The following is a 25,067-nucleotide window of genomic DNA, read 5'->3' as shown; positions in this document are numbered from 1 at the left end:
CACCAAACAAAAGTGTTTGAGTTCAGGAGTATTGTGGCACAGTGAGTAGTAAACACAGCCAGAAAAAGCACAAAAACTGCCTGTAAGATGACAAACCTTGTCCTTGGGCATATTTTGAAAATACTGAAAATCCATTAGGTGAGGATTGTGTTTGCAAGTTTCACTAAAACCTGACCAATACTCTAAGGGGAGTAGCAGTTATTGTGAACAGAGCAGGAAGGATGACAGACACCTTCCCATTGCATGAGCTCATCGGTCCTGCAACCGGATGAGCTAAAAACATGCCCGATTTGACAAGAGGGACTGATAAGCTTGGACTAATTTTCAACTTCCACTGTTAGCAATGACTCATAATTCAGTGTAGACACTTTATAATCATACAGACCTCCAGATGATGTTATTCTGTAGCCATCTATTTCATTAAGATAGGCACACTGTCACAATTTGTGTGCTGTAGACGAGGCAGAGTGTTATCCAGCAGTGCACTGTGATGCAGCTGCAGATCTGCTACGTCATATAATCCTGCCTTCATTTGCACTCTAAACAAGTCCCCATTCATAATATGGACATATGACCGATTGCAGCAGGACAAAAAATTCCCCTTAGCATTAAGAAAACTGTCTACTGTCTACTCTGGATGGCATGATGCTCACTTCAACTCAAAATGCATCCTATTTCAGAGTTATTTCAAAAAAACAAAAACTTGAACCTGAAGTTCAGCTCCATAGCAACAGCAGTGAAAGAACAGCATGACTAAGTGCACTGAAGCCGCCTCACTCGTACTGTTGTGATTTTTAGGGCTAGGCTGCAGACATCCAGCAATCGTAAGCAAGACGATCTTTTACTAATAATTCTTGTCTCGTGTCCACGAACTTGTGACCATATCTCTCAGATTACATTTTTTAAATCTCTGGCACCTGACTGCAGGATTTCTTTGGGGGGTGGGGGGGCTAGCAGCAAGCATGTGGAAGATCACCAGAAATAATCTAAAATTATGCAGAAAATTATTAGCGGATTATGTGGCACAGAAAAAACATGAATGCAAAAAAAATTATCTTGAACTATAACATCCATTACAATAAATGTCTAAAAAAAAATTTTTTTCTCTTTTTTTTTTAACTGCCAAGATAAATTAAACACATTTTCTCTGTAATAGGCAATAATAATGTTATTGACTAAAATCATGCAGATGAGAGATGAGCTGTAGTGGTAAAGCTAATGTATTCTGACAAACACCATTTATCGTTTTTGTGCAAGAGGGGGTGGACTCAGAGTAAAGAGTGATGAATCAGTGGTGAGAGAGCACAGACACAGAGAAAGGAGAGAGTACAGCGAAGAGCAGATTGAGGAAAATGGATAGAGCGTCAGCTGTAATTAATGGCTGAAAGGCTGATAGACCATGCAGTGAGGAGGGAAATGTGCAGGAGAGAGAAGAGCAGACATTATGACGAGGCCTCAGACTGTCGCTGTACAAGCTGAATTTATTTAATGTACAAAAGCAGCAGCGAGCACACAGCAGCTGAGCAATGACCAGCATTAAACATGCAAGACATTAAATGGCAAAATCCAAACTCATGAAAGTGAAACAGGCCTGAGGGGGTGTAATAATGTTCACATTTTTTTTGTAACAGAAAAGCACTTTGTGTCAAGTTACAGACATCAAATTGCATTCTTACTTAAGTACAGGTTCACAGTTCTTAATTTATTACATCATATTCACTTCGGCAAGTGGTGGTCTAATGTGAGTGTGTGCGTGAGTGCACAGAATGCACTTACTGCAAAGTGACAGGGAAATTGAAGACATTTTTGCACTGGCTTCATATTTCAGACCCAAAAGATCTCCATCTTGTATTATATTTACTGCATATGCATACGTGCATTTATTCCAAGTGTAATTATGCATTATTATGCCAAAGCATAATGGCGCTAATGGCTGACTTAGATCAACAACAACAAAAATCAATATCAATTCTGGATTTAATAATGATTAATGATACAGTTAATCATTAGACAGTGTGAATTTTGTCCTGTCTCCCTCCCATTAACCCCAACCAGTCACAGCAGAGGGCTTCCTCCCTCCCTCCCTCCCTGCCTCAGCCTCTGCAGGAAGTTTCGTAACATTAAAAGGGAGCTTTTCCTTCCCACCATCAACATGCTCATAAGGCGTTGTGATTGTCTGGGCTTTCACCAATATTGTAGGGTCTTTACAATATAAAGCGCCTTGAGGTGACCGCTATTTTGATTCGTTTTTATATATATATATATGGGGTGCAACGATACACAAAATTCACGGTTCGGTTCGATATTTTTTCGATACAAAAAAAAATGTTCATGCCTTTTTAATTTGTCATTTATTAAATTTTCACGGCACATTCCGCACCACATCTCTGTGCGTTCATCATTTGTTTGAAGCCAGCTCACCTCCTGCAACTACTTTTCCGAGAATATGCGCTTCTTTTGTGGTTCAGACTCCTGACATTTCTTTGGAGGTGGAGGAACATCACAGTAATTGCTTAAAGGAGCTTGCTTCTTCGATATATTTAAGAGTTCTAAACAAATTTCTGTCCTCCTCCTGAAAATCTTATGTACGCAAACACGCGTTGCAACTTCTTATCTTGTGCGCGTTTTTTATTTTGACAGCGAATGCGCACCTGCGGACCACTTATGTGCAGCCCTGGTTATTTAGCTCGTCATATTGCAGCCACAGAAATTCTTTTGTCCATGAAACCATAAAGCTGCACTTTCTTTTTGCCTTATAGTCTGATTTGTCATAACTTTTCCGTTTTGTGGTAAGCTTTTCTTTGGCTGTCACTTCTTCACCCTGACCTGTCTTATTTGGCTCAGCAGAACTAAAATATATATCCTGCTGCTTTTACACACACACACATAAGCTCAGCGATTCTCTGCGCGATCAACCTCTCACATGTTTAAGCTTGCTGCGGGAGATTTCACTTGTCATGTTTGCATAGTAAGCTAACGATTGATAAGACGATGTCAGAGGAATTGGTGCACAAATTATCATCACTCACCAATCAGTGCTGTCGCTCTCTATACACAGTTCGCGCGATTGCAAAGTGAAAGCAAAAAAACAAGCGCAAATTCAAACGCGATTTCAATATGTCACATATTGACAGTGGCTCACCGATGCCAATGACATAATTACCCAGCTACATTTCCGAAAGAATGCAAAAGCATTGACATATATTTTTCCTTCCTACGATAGCCCGACGGGCAGGGCAGAGATAGATTTTGGTAGCCCGACTGGAAAAATCGCTAGCCCCGGGACGTCGGGCTAGCGATTTTGCGAGCCCTGTATCTGATTGAGGAATCACTCATCTTTGGAAAAGAGAGTTTATTACAGAGAAATGGCTCTTTCCAAAATAAAAGCTATACTATACGCTTCTTCTGGGCTATATTCTCAGCAGCATATTAAACATATCAGGTCCCCATAAGGAGAATCATGTGCTAACGGCTGTCTAAATGACTCGGGTAAAGTTTGTAGCATGCTGCTTGTTGTTTTTGTCTGCTTCCACTTGTCTTTGCACTAGGATGATGTCGGCGTAAATGTGCAGTCATATTCGTTGTGTTCCCACTAGTGCTGTCAGCGTAAATCTCGTTGAAATGACGTTAACGCCACAACACGGCAAATCTCCGTTAACGAGCTACCGCGGATCGCCCGTGCTGGGGCTGGACGGCCAACACGTTAACGAGCTAACTGCGCTAACACACTAGCTCCCACCCATGTAATTGAGCATTGCGTGGCACATCCAACATACTGTTTTACTTTAGTCCATGACGCGCTTACCTTCAGGGTCATACGTCACATGAAAACCAAAATAGTTCCAAACGCCAGATCTGAATGAGGGTGGGGGAGGTTCAATTTGCCATGTTGCAAGGAGAGCTTAACTTCTGTCTCGCTAGCTTGCCCTGCGCTCAGTGAATCTGCGTTCGACTACTCCGCCTAGGCTGCACTGTCGAGCGCAGATCCACTGAGCGCTCAACACAGACAGCATCGTCAGAAGGAAAGTTGATAAAATAAATTAAAATTTTGTATTGTTCGATACATATGCGTACCGAACCGAAAGCACTGTATCGAACGGTTCAATATCGATACGAGTATCGTTGCACCCCTAATAAATAAATAAATATTACATATATATATATTTTTTAAAATTGATAGTTAGGCTGCTATACTGCAGGATGTTTGTCCTTTGTGTGCCACCTGTGAACATGGAAAATCTTGCTGTCTGCACCAGGACGTTAGCAGCAGGTTATTCAAGTCCTGCAATGTGCAAGATGTGCACAAAAAAAAAGAGTCGTTGATGGTTTATTCATTTTAGGACCAGTGGCAATCAGCACTGCTGGCTCATGAAAGTGTCAACTTTTTGGGACTGCTCACCTGAGAATTTGCCCCTTAAGTCGAGCTTGCTTGCGGGAATATAGGAAGAAATAGTCTACATTATTTGAGAAATGGGAAGCTCATCAGGAATTCCAGCCCTCGTCTACCATTTCAGAAGAATAACAAGGTTAGAAAAGCTCTCAATGAACATGAAAGTACAATACACAAACAAAGCTGAGGCCTGTTGGGCAGCTTTCATCTACAAAGAAAACACAAAGTGTTGAAAGTAGGTTAGAAGCAGAACAGTAGTCCAGAGAAAGTTACAGTAGCTTAAAGCAAACTGAAATGAGGTGAGATATAATATAAAAAAGGGGAAGTTCAAGTGTCCCAGAGTGTGAGAAAAAAGAAGGGCTAAGATGAGGAAAGAGTGAGAAAGAGGAAAGTGAGAAAAGCCACGGGAGAGAAAGCTGCAGTCAGATATAGAGGCAGAGTTTGGCCCAGCTGGATTATGGCCCATTTACAGTAGAGCTAGACTCCTCCCCTTCTTCATCGCCCAGCTCCCATGTTGATGACAGTTAAAAGGAGGAACAGAATAGAATTAAGGAGACCTGTATTTACAGGCAGAAAGAAAAGGAGGAAAAGAACATTACTCACAGTAGACAATTTGTCAGTGCTTTTCTTACATATTACTGCCAATCAAGAGGAAATACAACTGATTTCATGTCCTATAGCTCTTAACCAAGGGATGATTAATTTAAACTAGCCATCATTACATTATTACATCTCTTACTAACGTGTCTTTTTATAGAGGCTGGATAGGAAAGTTGTGGCAGTTTTACCCACAGCGAGAGAAGATCTTCCATCACAACGTAACTCTACTACAATGTGAAATAACTGTACTATTAAATTGCTAAATAGGCATTATGCATCAAAATTCATGAGAGTTTATCATCCATAGTTGACTAGCACTGGATGGATGATGCATGTAATGCATAAAGGAAAAATCCACTTGCATATAATAATGGTATTCTGTGGTGCACTTCAAAGCATGCATAAGAAGGTTGCACCAAACTAACAATTCAATGCAACTGTCTGCTGCAAAAAAGTGGTTACATAAAACTACTGGCTGGTTTCCAAGTGTTAGCAAAAGAACACAAAGAACCAGATATAAAGGGGGGGGGGGGTTGAATTTGCCCAAGAACAAATTCAAACATATCGAAAGTACTAGCAAGTAAGGCAGAATGATCTTGCACCGAATGCAAGAAACAAGAGCATTCTGTCAGTCTGTTTCAGCCAGGACAGAAAAACGCATGTTTCACTTCGCATCTGAATGAGTGCATACCTCCAGATATAGTTGCCACAGCATTTTGCTTTCTCTTACAAGAGATGACACAAGATTAAATGAAAGTTAAGACCAAAAGTTCTTTAAATTAATTCAGAACCCGAATCAAAGTGTACCTTTGCGGTCCTGATCAGCATGCGGTGTACAAATGCAAAAGCATTCAAGTCAAGTAAACCTGTACTTGTTCGTTCTTGTCATACAACTACTCTACAATTGGATGGGGATAAAGAAAAGTAAGACATTTTATCAAGATCTGTCACATAACATTACATGAGACAAACATGTAGCTTTGAGTCTACATAACTGAGAGGATAACTGCCATTCTAGATTATTCAAACTCCAGCTTTGGTAGAATGAGGTCCTTTAATGTTAACAGCTATGGGCTAAGCAGGCAACCTGCACCAGTCCAGCTGCTGGGTAACTGAAATATGCAGGATTTTCCAAACCCAAGCAGTCCATACCGGGATACTTTTCTCAAAATGCCTGCGACAAATCTCAGAGTTGATGCACTGCTGTTATGTTATGATGGAATAACCTGAATCACTGTGCCTGAGAAACCAAGGCCACTATTCTAAATTTAGAGCTGATGACTGATCTATAGAGAAGAGTGATGACCGCAGTAATATATGATTCTTCCTGCTACAGTGGCCTAGCACCACTTCAAAGCAGCAAGGAATTTATTTACTTTCACTCAAACCATTGGCAGAACAGCCTCTACTTTGCCAGTAAAAACAGAAAATGTAACTTTTATAATAAATAAAAAGGAATTGAATAATGGAAACATATTAGCAATGAAATTAGGCTACTGTTGGAGCCCAATTCAGTAGGTATCTGACCCAAAAATCTAATTTTTAGTTGTGTCCTATTTAGGAAATATAGTATAACTTTCTCATACAAGCCCACAGTCTTCTCAGTTTAACACAGAGAGTGAAGGTAATTGATCCACACCTTACTGTTGCAGTAAATGTCAAGTAGGTGATTTATTGCTGGCGATCTATTAACCTGCTCAGTATGTCTGAAAGTGTGAGAAATGGATAAAGTAGTCTTTGCTACTTCATTCCCTCCTGCAGAGAATCAAACTCTTGTTTTCAAGGGTGCCTTGGCGTGCGGTGACCACAGTTTTCCTTTACCTTTGAAATTACTGCCACAGTACTGAAGGCGTGTAATCTGCTTAATGATTTCTACTGTCGACTGAGTGCAGTGGAGGATTTGAAATCAAACGTCGGGGCCGAGCAGGGACAGAAAATGAAGGCAACGGCATAGAAAGAAACTTAAAGTGTAAAAGGAAACCTTTATAAAAGAAGACAGTCAAAGTAGGCGACATCAAAGAAGAGAGAGAGAGAGTCAGACGGAAACGAACAAGGGTATGATGTGTGGGCTAGAGCTGGTTACACAGCCTTAATGTTTGTTAATTACTCTGTTTTTAAAAAGCACAGTACAAAAAAGCTTGATCTGTCTTGAGGGTATATGGAGGTTGTGGCAAGTAGACTCTTGTGCAGCAGACTTGCTCTTATATAGCGCTTTTCTACTCCTGAGCACTCAAACCACTTTATAAAACATGCTTCATTCACCCATATTTCCACAAGCACTTCTATGCTTCTGTCAAACATTCACACAAGGTCACACGCATGCAGACAGACACATTCACATCTCATTGGCATGCACTGGAGCATGCCAGGGATCGAACCACCAACCTCCCAATAAGTGGATAACCTGTTCTACCACCTGAACTACTGCCACCCAACAGAGGTATGCATCATGCAAAAAATATAGAAATAAAAAAAAACTTAGAACAGAGGTGAAATGTTTTGAATTCAATCTTTGGATTCAGCGGTCATTTTGAATTGCAACTTAAGTGTACAGTGTTTAACACATTTATTATACCACCACCCAAGGTTCATGACACAGGAACCCTAAAACCTCAACAGTATTGGTAATTACCAGTTATCATTTTTTATGCTTCTTTAATGGTTAATCCACCAATATGCTAAAATTGTTTAACCAAAATGATATTTGTAAGAAAAAATATAATGTTGTTATCAATTAATTTGATTGAAAGCAGGAAAAAAAAAGGTAAGGCACATTATTATTATTATTATTATCATTATTATTATTATTATCATCAATAATATTTTGAGTAGAGACGTCAAATTACAGTTATTATAGTTATTTACTATAATAACATTATTACTATGTTTAGTGTTTTCTTGTTTTTATGACAGGTGGTCTAATAAATGCGTTAAGCACTGTATGTAAAATGTTGAAAGAGCCACTTAAGGTCTAGTAAGACTACAAATGACAACATGACACATGACTGACAAATAAGACTACAAAGCACTGTTACTTAGGCCACAATCACTAAAATGTCCAGAGGGTAAGTTGAAGTTCTAGGGGGTGATCTAATATTGTAATTTACAATAAAAATGCCAGCAAACAGAGTCTTCCATTAGCTCTGCCAATTGTGGTTTTCACAACAACCTAAAATACTGAAAACCCTCCAGTGTGCTATAAAAAGCGACTTGTGTTGGGGCTTTCCCTTTTAACTGACAATCTATGCTAACTTTGATTCCGTTTCGATAAGTTCTGCTCTGATACACAAAAGTACCAGCATTATTAAGCTCTTCACTCAGTGAAGAGCCTGCAGGAGTTTAAGCTTTGGCGCACAGCTTTGACATCCATCATTCACCCCGAGGTTTGCTCTCGTCCTGATAACATCAGCCTCTGGCATTCCAACTGTATTAATCCTCCTAACAACTACTATCACAGGCACAACAGGTGCAAAATAAAACGTCCTTTTTCACATCACTAAATTTGGCACAACTTTCAGTGAACTACAAGCAGCAAACCTGAAAGAGAAAATTCCTGCAAATGCATATGCAGTAAGACCAGAGACACACACAAAAAACAGAAGAAGCCCTTCTGGGCTTTCAGTCACTACAGCTCATTAGTAAATACCAAAACTGCTAAACTGTTCTTAGAAGTGTTCAGTCTTACTGGTGGCACATTGAGATTAAGGCACAGCAATGCTTTCAGCTAACTGTAAACTCAGATTGCCAACATGCAATAAAGGCCTCAGTCTCACATGCCCGGCAATTGGTCAGTGATGCCCTGTCAACACCCCAGCAGAGCAAATTGCAAGAAGGTTTTTTCGTACAGCATTGTGCACCTCTTTGCAAACAAATTCACACCAGCTGTGCGAAACTTCCAGCCACCATTCTTCAACCAGTATACACTCTTTTTCCTTAGCAACTGGTGACTGCCAGATGGTCTAGGCCTGTGTAACTGAGGCGAGTTAACATGCTAACTTCCATAAACCAAAACACTGGTGAATGCAAAATGCACTGATGGTGAATTAATGCCTGTGCGATTTTTTCCCCCCTCAAAATAACCCCTGCCATGGGCAGGTTAGTGATTTGACAACAACCTAAAAAAAGCATAAGCTTTAAAAATCTTATGTGCTGTTGACTCATGTCAATAGAGACACAATAAACGGCATGGCTGGCATGCTTCTTCCAGCACACAGGTCTATTTCTAACATTGCTTTGGCAACACAAAACTGGCACAATGTAACATCATCACAACAAGCTAAAGCACCTTTAAAAATAGTAGACTGGCCTTACCAGTAGCTGTGCGGAAAATACATAACCTCCAGACACACGGGGGCTTCTATTTTAAATGATGAAATAAGAGTGTCTGAGAGGTAGGTCAATATCCTCAGACAAATGCATGACATATTAGCAAATAATTCAGAACAACTGATACTGGACCAGTGCATTAATAATGGTATTGGAATAGGAAGAGATATATTGTGTTGCTGTACTGATATTTTGCCCCATCTTTACTCAGTTATTCCATAAATGTACTCTACTGTTATGGTTGTTATTATGTGAATTTATAATTTCTTTTTAAAGTGCTTTAGTTCAATTCAAACTGAGCAGATTTGATTGTTTGAAACAGATAGATCTACCATTGTGTCTCCCCCCCCAATGTGTCCTGCACAAACACCAGCCAGTGATAAACGCACTCACCAACCAGTCGTTCAATCAGCTGCTTGTTTAGTCAGGATGATAAACAAAGTCTACGCCTGTTCGATACGACCAGCGCTGATACAAACACAGGGACGTGCAGAGGGGGGGGCTAGAGGGGCTTGAGCACCCGCCCCTTTCCTGATGAGTGCCCAAAGTGCCCTTTTGTTGAGGCAACTTTTAAATTTTTTTTATTTATTTATTTATTTTATGTGTGTGTGCGTGCGGAGTCCTGTCTGTGCCCCTCAACAATAATATTTAACTATTAATCATAGTTTTGCTAAATAAAAGGATCTGGCTTGCATCAGTCACATGATCACATTTAACCAATGATCGCCCTCGACGGCAGAACGCGCTGGTTACGAGCCGGGAACGAGCTCACAAAGAGCACGCGCATTTTTTGCGGTCCGGAGCTGTAGGAGAAACACAAGTTAACTCAGAGACACAGACTGATGCGACAAAACCAGTAAGTAGGTGTACAGCGCACACTGTAGTGTGTAGCACACAGGAGTATTAGCTTATTACGTACACGTTGGTAAGCTGTCTTGTTGCAACTGACGAACTGAAACAAACGAGCGTGCTGTGTGTGCAACAGCGCGACAAACATTACCTGTCCTTTTATTAACTGCACAAGTAGTGCTGGTCATAGCTGCTGGCTACCTGTGTAAGGCTGTCATGGGTCTGTAGCTCTGTCACCGTTTTAGGGAACATATTTAGTTTTAAAGTAAGTTTCCGGGCATTTCCTGCCTTTCTGGAGGGATTATATTTCACTAAAAAACGATCTAATATGCATGTCCACATAATAATTATTATAATTATAATATATTAAAAAACACACGCTGTATTTTAAAGAACATACATTAAGAAGCAGATTATATTAGATTTATATTTTAAATAAGACAAAATTGGATTTTACAGCAGTAAAATGATTGTATCTCTACAGTTTAAAAATGTAATAAGCTTTGCCCTGCACAGAGTGGATAGTGAAACAAATGGAATCATCATAAATACATTATTTCATATTTATTACTTCCCCCTCCTCATTGCTTTATTATTGTAGCTCTAGTAATAAATAATAATGTAAGGATGCCCATAGTATATACAGTATTCTGAAGAAGGTCTAAAATGTCACTGTGTGTGCATGTGTGTGTTTTATTTAGCTGGATTTAAAAAAATATTACTCATGATATAACATTGTGCAGACATGGCTGGTAAGGACATGAGGAGGAAACAGTAGGAGCTGTGTGAGGCTACTAAAGGCAGTGCTATAACATTTTTCTGTCATCATTTTATTATAGATTAAGTGCAAGAGTTGTTAGGTGTGGATAATTAGATTATAGTTTATTGCAATAGCAAGTTGTGCCTTGTTCTCAGATAGACAGCAAGTGGAGAGTGATATATGAAATGATGGGATGGAAGGAAGAAGAGAAGCAAAGAGTGATTCACAGGCAGAGCCGAGTTTATGTCACAGTTTTTTCGTTGCCTTATGGTTCCAAGCGCTGTCACCAATCTTTGCATTTTGTTATTATCTCATGACACTTGTTTAATCAGCTACCATCTCTCCTGTGGACTTTTTAATGTCTACAGTCTCAGATCAACACAGCCCTGCCCTTCCCATATTAGATTCTTGATGAATGTGTGTTGTTGTTATTCAGCATGGTTCAATGTGCCCCTTTTTAACTTTGAGCACCCGCCCCTTTAAACCTCTCTGCACGTCCCTGTAAAACACATGCCGGATCAGCATAACTCCATCCATTCAGTACAGTTTTACTATCACAAGCTGCAGTTTCATCCACACTTGCTGCTGACTTATCAGACAACCTGTGGTCAGAATCGAACTAACTTCAAAACATGCTTATTTAGTGGTTGCAAAAGAAATTAGGACTCTTGCAAAATGCTTTTAGTTTGCTCAGAAACAATGCAAATAAACACACCGATTATGAGTATGCAATCAGTTCTTAATATTGGTGTGTCATCTCAACCTAAAGCTGAATTTAAGAATGTAGCAGCATTTCTACAATCGCATGATCACAGTTAGTAGGGCTGCACATTAATCGTTAGAAAATCGCGATCTCGATTCATACTTATGTGCGATCTCATTTCCAAATGACAACGATTAAAAAAAAAAAAAAAAAAAAAAAAAAAAAAAAAGACGACGACTTGTACCGCATTTTGATCCGGGACGTAATCTGCATGAAAACAAGCGCTCACTCTTCCTGCTCAACAAATGACAAGGGCGGAGCCTTATACCACGTGATACAGAAGCTGTGCCGTGTGATGCTAAAATTAGCAGGGAAAAAACAACGGAGAGCACGTCAGGGATGACGAGAAAGTGACAGGAGAAAATCCGTCCCGGTCAACCACCCAAACATCAATAACGGGAACCTTATACAGCGCTTCCTTATACACGTCGAACTCCCGCAGGCACAAAGAAATTACGGAGGCTATCACTTATCACCTGACCAAAGATATGGCTCCCATCAACACTGTGCAAAACGAGGGATTTAGGAAAATGATCCAACACCCTAGACAAACGCTACACAGTGCTGTCCCGCAACTATTTTTCTATTGTTGCACTACCTGCTCTATTCACGCAGTGTCGAGCAACGGTGGAGATGGAATTTCAAGCAGTACAACATTTTGCGGCAACCACAAAACGTGAGACATTTGTTGTTTTTATGTTTATTTATTGTTTTTATGTTCAGTTTCAACTGTTACAAAGTTGATGTGCAGTTAATAAGTGCAATAAATATTTATATTGGAAAAGAAAATCGTGAGAGAATCGTGATCTCAATTCTAAGCCAAAAAATCGTGATTCTCATTTTATGCAAAATCATGCAGCCCTACAAGTTAGTCACCAGGAGTAACTTGTTAATTTCCTTAATAGTGTTTTAAGCGGGGCCATTGTCAAGTTTTCCCTCAAAGCTGGAATGAAATGCGAGACTACACAAGTGCAAGTCTGAACAAAGGCTTCAGGGAGAGAATGTTTGCCTCCACATGTACAGTAACCTTGGTTAGGTAAATAATTGACGGGCCTATGGGACAAGGTCCTTGGCAACCTCATACATTACACTTTGTATGCATGTGGCAAAGAGAGCTGAGAATACTAAGTCCAAAGATGTAAATATACTTTTTAGGAAATAGATTGCGTGCATCACTACATGTAAACGTTAAGAAAAATGTTTATTGGTAGGTCTAAGATAATAAAATACAATAAAATGCATTTTACTGTAATGCTTGAAAGGTATTCGAAGAGTGCATATACCATAAAATATGAAAGTGTTGTAATTTTAATGAATTTGTTTCTGATCTGCCTCCAAACTTCGCTTTTGAGTGACCTAATGAGGTCATTTACGATATATGCGCTACTAAAACAACTGGTTCAGCAACAACAATAAAAAAACGAGTGGGGTCAAATATATGTTCAACATCACAGGCTTTAATTTTATTGTAATTGCATACTTCTGATCAGAAGATTATAACGCTTTGCTGTGAACCACGGCTAACAGACTTAAATTCAAATTTAGATATCAAATTGGCAGATAAACAGCTGGCAGTTTTCAGAGGCAGGTGCAAATTGTTTTCAGTCTAAACCACCAGAGTATGGCATAAAAATATGGAGGAACTGTGATGCTGAAAATTCATTTTGCATAGAAATCATGATTAAACTATGTTAGAATCTTTTAGAATATCTGGCATAGATAAAAGAAACGGCGTAAGCATGATAAGCTCAAACAGCTTGAGGGTTATTAGGATTTTCCTCTGCCCTTTCCCCCACCTCTCCCTTAAGTTTGGGGGAATTTGTTTTAGCAGTTTTTGCATAAGTAGATAAGATTGGATAAGATAACATTTGATAAACTTACATCAGTTAAAATTTAGTTAATGACAAAGTTAGTTTATGACAAATACCGTACTACAATATTTTATTGTACGGTAAAAAAAGTAAATAAAAAAACAAAGAAAAAAACAGCTCAACTCATAAATCAATGTTTCTATGCTGCTAATTATTATATAAATAAATAGAATTAAATATATCTGAGATGTTAAAAACTGAATGTAGGTAAATATAAAAATCCCAAAGTTAAAATGGTGTTCAAAGTTTTTTCCCACCTTGGAATAAAAGAACAGCAGCCCTGCTGAAGAGTAATCTAGTTTCTCATATCTAAATAGTGTATACAGTTACAAACAAAGGAGTCTTAATTTATTTATACAGCATTCTCGAAAAGTGATCCTCAAAGAGATACAAAAGAAGGAGCAAGAGATCCAGTTCAACCCTGTTGAATGACGTATAATTCAGTTTAAATCTTATCAAAATTGAAGCCTATTCCTAGTGAAATATAAATGTGCTGAAATACAGATTTTAAATTACCCTTAAATTTTTACGATGCAAGATAAGAAGGATCAATAAAGCACAAGTCAGTTACATTAACAGGAATTATGAATCTTGTCTAGACAGAAAAACGCTGACCAAGCTGAACCCAAACTTCAAGCGTGCTCCACCTTTTGCTTCTGCTGTAAAAAATTAACAGAAATTTGGCAGTCGAACCGTGCTGCACCTAGGCGAGTTTTAATCCGGGCAGTAACACTGAAAAAACAACTGTGTCGACACAGGAGACATTTGTATTCCCTCTAGAGTTTAACCGCCTCTCGTTGAGTCAGGAAGACTGGATTAAAGGTTATCACAGACTAGATGACCCACATTTAGGCAGACAGGCAGCACAAAAGCAACACAGCTACAAAAATATCTCACAAACAAACAAATCCAATAACTCTCACTCTCAGAACCGAAAGAGCACACTATGGCACAGTGCCCACACTGCTCTGAGAATTTTTTTTATCTTTTTTTTATTCGGCGACGAGCAGGAAATTCCTCCAACTCGACTCATCAATAAGAAAACAAGTTATGACACGTCATTTACTATTTACAATGCCTACAAAGTCCAATTATAATTTTTATGCTGAACTTTCTACTGGTCTCCAAAATTCCCCAATTTTCCTGTGTTTGTTTTGCAATTTGAAGGCGACAGAGTTATGTAAAGAGAGAAATGCACAAAGACTGTAGAGAGAGGTAACAGATGCAGTAGATAGGGATGATGTCATAATGTTTAATACTTGTTTAATAATTGTCAATGTTCAGCTTCAGTCAAAAATACAACTTTTTTTTTAATGCCTGTGACATTTGTGTTGGCAAACCATTATCAAATGCTGAGATTTTTTAGGAATGCAAAACAAAGTGAACTCCCCTTTAACGGGAAACATAGCTAGCATAACGCAACTGAGGAAAGTATGCAGTTAATGTGTTACTAATCTGATTTTGAGAAATGGATGAGGAAATGCATCAGGATTTCTGTGATTCAGGCTCTGAACAACAGGTTAAATCCTATGTTGCAGTACAAAGTTTGGTAAAGTCAATTGACAGCTGAGAAGTTAGGATATGCGTAAGGAGCACAAAAATTTATATAAAACGATTTAATGCAGCATTTCAAATCACCCTGAAAGATTCAGCATTATATCAGACAGCCACCACCCAGCACTCCCACTGTCATTATCATTAAGACTGTTGGCTTCTTTCTCTAACCTGTCACCCAAATGTATACTTGCATGCTAGGGGATGTTTTTAGTGTGCGGGTGACGGGGGTGCTAAATGAAGTGGTGGTACTTTGCTCACCACCTCCACAAACCAATTTCCTGTGGAAAACCTTGTGATTCTATTTGCAGCATGTAGACATTTCCAGTGCCTATAGCTTTTGCCATTTGGTCTGTCTCATACGGTTACCAGAACCTGGTGCTTTCGCATGTATTACGATTTTAAAACGTTCGCGAAAGCATCGCCAAGAAGGACATAAAGTGTCACAAACAAGCCCCATTACCATCTCCCTCCAGTTTTTCCAGGTTCAGCTACTGTAGTTTGCATTGGTAGGTTAGTCATCAAAAGAAGGGAGAGGTTAGACATGTGACAGAGACAGCTATGCACTCTCAGGAATTTTGAATCGCGGTGATGATAGTCATTACATTACTAAGAATAGGTTATTGAGAATACGACAAGAATCTTTTCGGAGTACAGGTATTCTATACCAAAAAATGTTCCCCTGCCCAGCTAGCTTTGTTCACAATGCACAATCATCTCACAATGAGTAACGAGGCATTTCTGAGTCTTTGTCTGATCAATTAAGTATGTTGGTGGGTGTTGTGCATACAAAGCTTCTCAGATTAAAAGTAAATCTAAGAAGTCAGTGAGTGTCCAATCATCCAAAAATTCTATTATAAATTGGAAAGCCCACAAACATTTTCCAAATAAATCTGGCTGAAACAAAAGCCTTTTCAACAACGGTTCTTGTGAAAAAGAAAATGTAAAAATACAGGAAGAGAAGGAAGCAATACTCAAAGGAAAAATCTGAATTTCCCAGCGCAGACTAGTCATTTCAGAGACAGAAAGTGAAACAAAACTTTGACATTGTATGAGAGTTCCCATATACAGTGATTAATACATGTTAAGATCTATGTAGGCATTTAAAGATGACAACAGCAGCAAGCTGGCAGCCACCAAAATAGTCTTCAAAAAGGAAACAGCTTGGCTGGAACAGGACTACACCTCAGTTTAGCTCTTTGCACCACTCTGACCCTGTGCTTCAAAGACTGTGAGTCTTTGAAGCACAGGGAACTAGGAAAAACAAAACCAAAGAAAGTGTTAGATAGCAAGACAAACAGAAAGAGGAGAATTGTAAAACATTAACGTGAATTAATATAACGTATCACAGAACATTTCAACACACTTCATATTACTCAGCCTGGAAACCTGGATCCCACATGAACTGCCTGGCTAATACTAAGTACCTAAAATAAATCAACCAGTAAGTTGCAGAGAAATGCAATGTTTTATACAGCTCATCAAACAGCTATTTGTACAGATATTAAGTAACCTGAACAAACAAAGCTGACTGAGGGTGGCATTATCTCGGAGATTAGAAATACAGGAACTGACACAACAGATGTGAAGTTGACCTAGTATTTGCCATAATTTCGCGACCTTTTGTTGGTAGTTCCCGTTTTAAAAATTATAGAGGTTTTCGGTTTGACTCGAGTTTCCCAGCCTGCCGTTTATATAACAAGAATGTCTTCGGTCTGTGGGAGGAATCCAACACAGACACAGGGAGAACATGCAACCTCGACACAGAAAAGCCTCAGATGAACCTTCTTGCAGTGAGGTAAATAGTGCTAAGCAAGGCAATACAAAGAAATCCTGTTATTTTGCAATGTATAGTTCTATTTAAGATAATATACTGTACGAGAAACTGATCACGCTCAGCGCAATTACTGTTATTCTGTAAATAAGCAAGGGTGAATCTTGGCATACAGTTCCTTATGTTTGCAAATGCTAATAAATAAGTGATCAATGTCATTCAGTTTCAAGTTACCCCTCTTCTGGGCCTAAGTCTGATAATTACAGTAATGATGATGATAATTATTATTATCTTTAGACACAAGCCACTACAGATAACTGAGCTAATACATCTTATTATTCTCCTTGTTACATATATAAACAATGCATGGAAGAATTTACAGAAATAGTTTTTTTTTTTAAAAAAGTATCAGACTAATAGTATGATTTAAAACATTTTTTGCTTTCAGGTGTTCGGGTGACATCTGTGTATTTAAGTTCACTAATTACGGTTTAAAAAAAAATCAGTAATAACTGTATTTGAACACGGTTAAGTATAATTTAGTGTTTTCCCCTGCTGCTATAGCTTACAATACTCTTCATGCTGAAGGTCATTAACACTGACCTATGAATCATAGAAAATGCGTCTAACTCAAGACAACTTAGCACAGAACCAATTTTAAAATTTATCTTTAGGCACTTTGTCTGAAGCCGTTTGTTGCAAAGACACTTCATTTGGTCACATTTCTTCAGCTGAAACCATAAAAAATGCCAACGATAACACAGTTTGGCAGACATAAAATAGAATTTTTCCACCAATAATGTTATTTTCAAAGGACTATTAGCCAAAAACTTGACTTGGTGTGCAGTGAACCCTTAAACCTAACGGTCAAGTAGAAGAGAAAAGAAGAAGTGGCAGGCCTGTAAAAACCATGTACAGCATATAAACAGCATCTGAAAGTTGGAAAAATATCCAACAAAGACCTGACACAGGACCACATTGATGTAGTTGGCCCTTCAGTTAACTAGTGTTCACTGAAGCCTCATCAGAAATAGTCTCAAAGGAAGGTGTTAAGAAGCCATTTTTAAGGAAAGGAAACTTGGAGAAAAGGCTAAGCTAAGCCAAATCACACAGGAACTGGATTCAAATTCAATGGCAACAGATCTTACGGAGTAATTAATCAAAATGCGAATGTTTTGGTTCAAATCGTGAATATCTACAGAGAAGGTCAGGAGCGAGCTACAACAGTGAGTGTCTACAGCCATCTGTAAAACACGGTGGAGGCTCTGTCGTGATTGGGGTTGCATTTCAGCCAGGAGTGTTGAAATGCAAAATTGATGAAACTATGAATGCAGAAGATAACATCAGATTTTGATACACCATGCAATACCATCTGACTCTAAAAGCTCTTTTTCTCAGCATGACACTGAAAAACCCCAACAAAAACCCACAGTGGATCACTATCAGTTGTGAACCGAGTTTCCCAAAAGGTGGACCTCAGTATTTTTGAAGCAGTATGGCTGAGAACGCTTTGGCATAACACTCTGTATTTCCGTGTATGTTTCCCACTGTCCTTGCACAATATAAAGAAATAAGGAATGGTTCAAGACTTTTGCACAGCACGGTATATTATATACTATACAGTATATTGCTGTGCCTAACAACCTTTATAGCAGATATCACTTATTTTGGACCCTGTAACACATATGTTTTGCATTAGCAACAGTGGTTTTGACAGTTTATGAGAAATCTAACATGCATGCTCCAGAACTGTGTGTGCAAGGCATGGTTGCAAAACATGCTGTCAAACATGTGGTCTCTCTAATCTCTTGTCTTAAAGTTTATATTATATAATGTGCTGCAATGATTCCAGAATATATTTTCTAAAAAAATGTAAATAACAGTCTGTGACATATGCTGACTTTTTTTCCTTTTTTTAAACAGAGTTTGAAAACCACTTAACAATAACACAAAGCATCTGCAGTCCTCAGTAACAGTAACAACTACTTTATGATGCAAATCGCAACACACCCAACTGTCGAACAAAAGCATAATTTTCCTGTTTAAAAAAAAAAAAAAAAGCGAAAAACACGCAAAAAAAAAAAAAAAAAGTCTCAGCTTTACCACAATCTGCACTTCTAAAATGAATGTGGTCGTGTGTCTGTGTGTCTGTGTGTCTGTGTTTACGTGACAACTGTGTGTGTGTACAGCATTTGCATGCCTCTGTTAAATAAAGAGCTTTGAGGGGGCCAGCGAGGGTAAGTAGGTGAAGAGAAAAAAAGTGACTGAGTGACAGCGTAAGGAGAGCGAGACAGCAGCACACCATAGCAGATATGTACACGTGGCCTCCCAGCTTCCCTGTGTACACTACACACATTCACACAAATACACAAACACACACACAGCTTGCTATCCTCAGCCGTGCTCTTACACACACTGACGCAGGCAACGGGGCAACAGAGAAGAGTTGATATCAGCTTTTTAACCCTTTTTTACTTTGCATGTCTCACAACATTTTAAACTTAGCACCACACGAATAAGAAGACTGGGAGGTATAACAGGTTAAAACAAGTTAAAACAAATGTCTCCTAATAAGAGGGTGTGTCATGCTATTTCTAGAATTGATATGAATCTTGTAAGTGCCTCCTTTTACCCTGGGCATGCAGCAACAAACATTTGTCTATTTGATTATCAGTTATGTAACACAAATCCTGTGCCAAGAAATGTGGTTGGGCCAAACTGCATTCAAACGGTGTCGAAAATTCCCATAGAACAGCTAGATGGCTTAAATGATATGAAGGTTGTAGTTGATATGATATATATGTGATATATGATATAGCCACCAGTCACTGTTTTCATCCCTCCGTTAAGATATGGCATGTATCACACACATAGCTGTGAAATAATACAGTATAATGTGATCTAATGCAAAAGCACTGTAACGTACAGCAACACTATACATTTCTATACATACAGTTCTGCTTCAGAGACGCATCGATCGACTGGCCAGGGACCCGAAATGGACAAATTTCAGCACTTTCACCCTGTTAATCACGCATATGTCTGATTACCAGCCAGTGTGTTTCATGCATGCACAGCACATGCACAGCAGAACAGGCAAATAGTTGTTCTCACACTCACAGTCTCACAGACTGAGCCGAGTTCTTAACTGTAAGTGAGGAAGACAAAGTAAACCACAGGGGAACCACCATGAAAACATTCGTAACAACAAACCTATGAGACTCTTATATCACCTAGACCCAGCTAAACATGCCCAATTTGAAGAAGCTAACAAAGGGAAAGTGGCTAAGGCTAGCCAGAGCTTAGAGCCAAGCTTACTGGAAAATGAAGTACCTGAAAATTTTGTAGTGTAAATCTTCTGCACTCGGTTTTGTTTAATAAGGTCAAATATATAAAACATTTTGGTGAATTAGCTGTGTCTCCTTCCAGTAGCAGAGCACTTTCTTTCCAGTTGTTTAAGTGAGAGGTCGTCCTGTGACTTGCTGCAGTTTGGTGCAGATTGTAAAGTTTAGTAATTTATTATTAAAATAAAATTCAGCACTGTCTAAAAGTTAATTTTTGCTTGATTATCTTATCCAGTGCATCTTTATTCAATTCTAAAGTATTAAACGACTCAGTCAGAATGACCAGTTCCTTTTTTCTTATGCTGTTCTTTGTTGTGTTGCATAACTGTTAATTTTTTTTTTTATAGTTGATCCCTGCCACTTTTATAATTCACAGTGTATAATTCCTTAAAGAAAGTATGTAGCTAAAACAGAGACCCTAAAAAGAAATTTGTATAATATAGCTAAATAAAATCATTAACAATTTTTCAAAATTCAGTATTTTAACTTCTGACTGTGAAAATCTAATGCTTTACTTTATTTCATGTAAAAGCTGATTCATTTTGTTTTCGGGTTGTTGCTCATATTAAAAAAAAATAAAAAAATAAATCAATTTAACACAAAATGAAACATTTTTTTTAAATATTTAATGATTTCATATACTGAATTATTATTAGCCGTGTATGATTTAAAAGTTTTATTTTGAAATAATCATCCATCTATGTGAAATCGCATTCAAAATAATCAGCTTAGTGTCAATTAAAGTGTCACTACTAAAAAATCTAACCTTTCACACTTGGTTCATTGGTAAATCTGAAGTGTTGATTTAAATAATTTATACATCATGGGAACAGCTTAACTGCTAAATAAGGATATATAAATCGTATAGTCCAGTTATACTTGCATGGTCAGTGGACTGTTAGGTGAGTTTGTTTTTGCATTAAGCTGTTTGTACTGTAAGAGATTTTGCATTGCAGTGTTCAGGTCCCGAAGAGCATCACAGTACGTTATCACACTTCATGCTGGTGCAACAGGGATCAACACAGCAGGAAGTCGGTTACAAAAGTCCTGTGTCCGTGTTTAGCAATAAAGTTCACTACAGTTTATTATACAGGAGAAAGACAGTGGCTTGGGAAGACTGAGACTTGCACTATTTACCAGAACAAAGAGATATGATCAACAGAAAATCAGACTGACGGAAAAGAGCTAGCGATAGCTGAAACTCGTTCATATACAACTTGTTTACAGCTGTCCTGAGCTAAATCCCTTAACAGGTCTTTAAGAAGGCCAGTACGGGCTCACATTATTACTAGACATTAATCAAACACCATCTTTGTACTTTCACATATAACCATGTAGACTCATAAAACTAAAAATTCAACCTCTATCAATGTCACGCTCTTAGTTGGTTCAGTTATCAGATAGTCTTTCCAAGCTGAAGCGAGGTGTGTCCACCAGACACTTTTCATGCTCACCAAGCTGCACGTACACATCTTTCTCACAGCGCTCATTTCCATCAAATTAAACAGGAGCACACTGCATTTTTAGAGATGCAAATAACACGTTTTCTAATAAATTGTGGTGGGATGACATGTTTAGATTATTTTGCGATAGCTCTCTAACAAGCAAAACAAAAACAAAAACAAAACAATAGAGGAAAAATACCAAATGAATAGTTCTTGGATACCGTATATGAGAACAGTTAAGCAATATAGCTTAGTCAGATATTGGAATCCAGAATCCACAATACTGTGACACTGGAAAACATAAGATCTCATCTGGATGGCTATTCTCACACACCTTCTCATATCAAGTCTTCAGTTAGACCGCTTACTTTCCCTACTGTCACCTTGCGCCTCGTCAAAAACAGCAAAATATTTCTCTTATATCAGTCTCCTATTCTTGCATACATATTATATGTAGTGTTTACTCTTAATTTACACTTGATTCAGATTTACAATGTGCTGCAAAGTGGCTGTATTAAGAGTATGCTCTGCAGTGTCTGCAGATGTGATGAGCACCAGACGCCCTGCATCCAAATGCTGTTAAGAATGTCACAGGGAAGCATACAACAGCTCCTGAGCATCTTTTCTGACTTATTCAAGTGCTTTTGTGTTAAAAAAATCATCACACTAGAGGACATTGTGTTAAATGTTGTGAAAAAACTGACTGAGATGTCAAGTTGCCAAACTGAACTTAGCATTTCAGGAGCTAAGTGAGCAGCACAAACATTTTTGTAGCGCAGTGGAAAAGGAAGCGCTGCAATCATTGTGCTTATATACTACTAAAGTTAATTGACCATCTAGTGGACTAAAAAGCAGTAATTAGTCTTCAAAGTTTGTATTTAGAGAATTCACACCTAAGACTGCAGCAAATAACGCATTATCAACTTCCCTTCTCCTTACAATTAAACTTCTTTTTTCAAAGCACAGCCATACTCTCCTGAGTCAATACAAAGCCAATCATATGATGACTGAGAATAACGACAAACGTTGCAATGAAGTCAAAAGCAAACATAGTGGGATAAAGTTCAACCTACCCGGAGAAGCCAACAGAAAAAGGTGCCAAGGACGCGACAGGAGTGGGCCCATCATCGCTGCTCTGAATCCCAGATGTCTCTCCATACCTTTTCCCCCGGGCCCAGCCATCCCCCATCAGAGGCATGTTTGAGTACATGTCAAAAGGCTTCTGGTCTTGTATGTCCATTGTTGAGCTCAGGTTGGCTGTGTAGTGGTAGCCGGGCACTGCGCCGACACTCACAGGTGAGGACATGGGGCGTGGTCCTCCTCCATGGAGAGAGCTGATGCCGCTCTGGAGACACTGAGGCTGGCAGAAACCATTATCCTGCTTCTCCTGTTTTATCACACCAGGGGTACAGATTTGGATGAAAGACTCATCAGGATCCTTCTCTTCCTTGATGATGATAGTGGAGAGAAGGGCCTGAGGCTGGTGATGCTGGGGCTGATGTTGCTGGTGATGTATTAGTTGGTGGTGCTGCTGCTGTTGTTGATGGGGGTGTAGGGCATGGTGTTGCTGCTTTGTGCCATTAACACTGGTACAGTTTTCTCCGTTACCCATGAGAGGCTTTATTTCCTTTGGCAAGCCACCGACAGGACAGCCACCACCGGTGCTCTCTTGTAGAATGTTATCCAAGTGTGCCACTTCTGAATCCAACTCAAAAGCACTGATTTCTGGCAGTGAGCTGGGAAGGTCCAGATCTTGCCAAATCTCTGTATCCTCAATCAGGCGGCCACTGTTGCCATCCAAATCGCATGGACCAGTGCCTGTGTGCCCACTATAAGTTCCCAAGTCTTTGTCCAGAGAAAGAATGCTTTCCGTCTTTATGGGGTGGGAAAAAAGGTCAGGCAGAGGAAGGTTGCCTAGGACGGAAGTGTCTGAGGTGTTAATGACAGATGTGGGTGTATCGGAAATACACTGGTTAAACAATGGCAAGCTGTCCCCCATGCCGAATATACCAATATCCTGTTGCTGCTGCTGTTGTTGTTGTTTCTGCATTCGAATCATTTTACCCTCCTTCATGTCTGTCCCCTCACCCAGAACATGATGCTGATGAGACTCAAACAAGCCTCCAAGCTCCCCCTGGCCATTGGTTCCACCCTGTCTATTGGGGGCCACTGTGGCAGGGGGCAGAGACCCAGGCAGATGCATTGCAGTCTGGAACAGTGAACCAGGTGTGTCACCAGTACCTTCTATCTCCGCAAATGTCAGGCCGTCGTCTCGATTACCATTGCGCTTCAGTCCACCCTGATCCATTTCTTTGTCCTGTGGGTAACAGTGAGGACAGCCAGGGTGAATCAAAAACACAACACACACACACACAAGGACACACATGCACACTAAAGAGACAAAATTTGCCTTGAATGAGATGACCCATACAGTAGATAATGAAGAAGCGAAACAAACAGCAAATCTTACTGAAATACTGATCACTGATGCTGACAGGTGTTTGAAAACATCTGCATTACAAAGTGGCGCTCTTTAAAAGCAGTGTTCCGCTGCTGTGCTTCTGCCTACGCTCTTCTGCTTCTACTTATTTATTTTTCATCTTTATATAAATGACAGCAGCTGAATGACCCCCTCCCCCAACACCCACACTCCAACAATGTGGCAGACACACAAATGGGAGAACACTTAAAACCGACTTGCAAAATCAGACCAGAGCTATTAGGCTTGCGTGAAATAAATGACTAAAATATGAGTGCTATTTCTAGGAACTGTGTCTTTTCCTCCGTGAACAGGGAAAAGAAGTTTAAGACATGCCCGGACAACTTGCGTTACTGGTATCCGCACCGTCAGATCCCCATTGAGCGTTTGTAACAACATGCATCCGTTGGACTCGGGAGACACTAAACCACGTTAGGCATCTGGCGCGAACGACTGCCTCTGCCCACTTGCAAGAAGGAGCGAGTAAATAATACATTCAAAGTCCAATTTAGAAGTTTTAAACCGATTAAAGCAAGGGTCGGTCTGGAGTGTTTCGCAGCGGTGTCCCTGAATAAACTATATATTAAAAATAAAGAGGGAACACAAATAGGCCAGCATATTAGCTCGTAAACTTCGTCGACCATTTGATACGCTGTAAATGTCAAAACCTTAAAATAACGCACTGCCGAATCGTGCGTGACGACCGGATAATTTCCGGTGATGTTTTGATCAATGCAAGTCGCCGGGGTCTTTTCTGCTACATCTTTTCCAGCTCTTGAGCCGCAGCGGTGACATTCTTCCTCCGGAATACTTTATATAACATTCATAAACACTTTAAAGCGTCTAAAATAGCTATAGCACTGCAGTATTGTGCTTGAAGTCCAATGATTTATGAAGGGGTTTTTGTGGCTG

General features: G+C 39.3%; 1 protein-coding gene across 1 annotated transcript in view; it reads right to left on the bottom strand.

Annotated features, from left to right (window-relative positions):
* Nucleotides 1-25,067, bottom strand: part of LOC102303513 (nuclear receptor subfamily 3 group C member 1) — a gene marked incomplete at its 5' end in the record, with an annotated part of 65,000 nt that overhangs the window by 38,803 nt on the left and 1,130 nt on the right. Inside the window, 1 exon segment of the mRNA NM_001286292.1 lies at nt 22,750-23,993. Within this exon segment, the coding sequence (NP_001273221.1) occupies nt 22,750-23,984 (1,235 nt within the window).

This window comes from Haplochromis burtoni, unplaced genomic scaffold (genome assembly GCF_018398535.1).
Source record: "Haplochromis burtoni strain Fernald_Lab_line unplaced genomic scaffold, NCSU_Asbu1 Contig_395, whole genome shotgun sequence".
Taxonomy (NCBI): Eukaryota; Metazoa; Chordata; class Actinopteri; order Cichliformes; family Cichlidae; genus Haplochromis; species Haplochromis burtoni.
The sequence above is the reverse complement of the archived record's forward strand: the minus strand, read 5'-3'. Positions and strand labels throughout refer to the sequence as shown.